Source organism: Aethalodelphis obliquidens, unplaced genomic scaffold (genome assembly GCF_003676395.1).
Source record: "Aethalodelphis obliquidens isolate GAN/ISIS:26980383/991018 unplaced genomic scaffold, ASM367639v1 scaffold34, whole genome shotgun sequence".
Classification (NCBI taxonomy): Eukaryota; Metazoa; Chordata; class Mammalia; order Artiodactyla; family Delphinidae; genus Aethalodelphis; species Aethalodelphis obliquidens.
In genome coordinates this window covers 10,403,993-10,406,001 of record NW_020837978.1, presented here as the reverse complement: position 1 = coordinate 10,406,001, position 2,009 = coordinate 10,403,993, and the positions used below count along the sequence as shown (strand labels likewise).

The 2,009-nt window shown below is 61.3% G+C and overlaps 1 protein-coding gene across 1 annotated transcript in view; it reads left to right on the top strand.

Annotated features, from left to right (window-relative positions):
- The first annotated feature begins 1,463 nt into the window (after positions 1-1,463).
- Positions 1,464-2,009, top strand: part of RANBP9 (RAN binding protein 9) — a 90,505-nt gene continuing 89,959 nt past the window's right edge. The window contains exon 1 of the mRNA XM_027128179.1: positions 1,464-2,006. Coding sequence (XP_026983980.1) covers positions 1,789-2,006 — 218 coding nt within the window. The 5' untranslated portion in view covers positions 1,464-1,788. The remainder of the gene's footprint in view (positions 2,007-2,009) is intronic.

The following is a 2,009-nucleotide window of genomic DNA, read 5'->3' as shown; positions in this document are numbered from 1 at the left end:
TTGGTTTACATTTAACTCGTTACTGTAATATAAATGACAGGCTTAGAACAATTTACATACAATGACATCATGTAATTTAAAGTGCAGTGGCTTGAAAAAAGTCATCAAACAGCAGGTTAGAATTATCGGATATTTTTATTAAAGAACAACAGGGCATCTAGTTGCTGGGTAATTGAGGGAGAAATTAGACTAAATGACTATTAGTTCTGGCCAGCTAAATCACCATTTACCTACCCTCTTCAAGACAAAATAATTCTCTATTCAGCAAAGAACACTCCTTGCTTATTTGGCCAAACAATTAGCACCATAATATCTTTGGAAGCAAACAAAATACCAGAATTTGTATGGTGTACGTTACACGTGTAAAGCTCGATTTTGCCAGCTAAGGAAACGATAACCTAAACAAAGAGATGTGATGAAAACAAAATAGTAATGTTAGGACGGGTCAGAGAGCAACACTTGGCGAGTTGTGCCCAATTAGTCGACCAAGCAAAGCACTGTTGGGAATTGCAAAGTAGGAAGTCCTATTTTTGACTCTGCTGACCTCAGTGAATATTTCCTTGTTTTCAAAATGGTCATAATTCTTTGCTACGTAACAAAGAGGCCTGTTACGAAAACGAAGGAGTCTCTAAAATGTTTTGACGCCTCCAGAAGCCCTGCGTAAATACACCTTGTATTCGTACGGTTCGTGTTCCTGCTCTTTGATGAGATGCCAGTCTTTATTAGCATTCCTAATAAATTAGTGACACCTTCTGCCACCCTGGGTTCACTTTAAGTCCTCATAAAATTACTTAACAAAATGCTCCCTGTTTTAAGTGGGAGACTTTCCCTTCAGAAATGGTTATGAAGTATGCAGAGCAGTTGGTTCCTTAAGAGGGAGGCGGCAAACAGGGACCTGTACTGGTGCAGGAGCTGGAGCCCGAGCAGCCCGTGGGCGCCGCCCGGACGGCTCGCCCCGGGGACCCGATTTGGGAGCCGGGAGCCGGAGCCGCCCCGCTCGTCCCTGGGGCCCGCAGACCGGACTCGCGGCGGCCCCAACGGGGCTCGATTACTTTCGCCTGGGCGAGAAGCGGGCCCCGCCGCGCCAGCGGGAACCCTACGGTTGGGGAGGTGGGGCGACGACAACAAAAAGAAGTAAAGTAGGAGGAGATTCTCCCGGGGAGGGCCCGGGCGAGCGGGGCGAGGCGGCGGGCTCCCGGCAGAGGCGGGGACCCCAGCATCCGGTCCGCGAACGGCTGGCGGACCCGGGCAAAGGCGGAGTCCGCGCGGGGCCACCCGCCTCCCTAGTGCGGTCTCCCGGCGCCCGGACCCCCGCGGGCCCGCCCTCCGCCGCCCGCACGGCCCCGCCCCCCGCTCGGCCCCGCCCCTCGCGCCGAGCTCGCCCCTCCGACCCCGCCCCTTCGCCCAGCACCGCCCGCGCGCAGCGTCTCGCGCCGGCCCGGCCCGCCCGCCGGGAAACAGCCGCGAGAGTAGCGGCCGCGGCTGCTGCCACCGCGCCTTCTCTTCCCGCGCCCCCGCCTCGCCCCCGCCCTCAGCGCCTCGTCCCGGGCCAGCGCCCGCGCTCCGGCCAGCGTTCTCTCGGGACCTCCCCGGGCCTGGCGCCCACTCCCCCGGCTCCGAGCCCCCCAACCGTCGTGCTTTCTCCCTCTCGGCGCGCGGCCCGCCGCCTGCTTCCGGGGCGGGCGGACTGGGCGCCTGGTGCCGGCGGCCGCAGCGACAGCGCCCCCGGGAAGCGGAGGAGGAAGGAGAGAAGAGGTGGAGGTGGCCGCAGGCTGAGTCGCGGCCGGGATGTCCGGGCAGCCGCCGCCGCAGCAGCAACAACAGCAGCAGCAGCTGCCGGCGCCACCGCCGGCGGCCGTGGCCCCGGTGTCCGGAGTCGTCCTGCCGGCGCCCCCGGCCGTCAGCGCTGGCTCCTCTCCGGCCGGCTCGCCCGGCGGCGCGGGCGGCGGTGGCGGCTTAGGGGCCGCGGCGGCCGCCCTGCTCCTCCACCCGCCGCCGCCGCCGCCGCC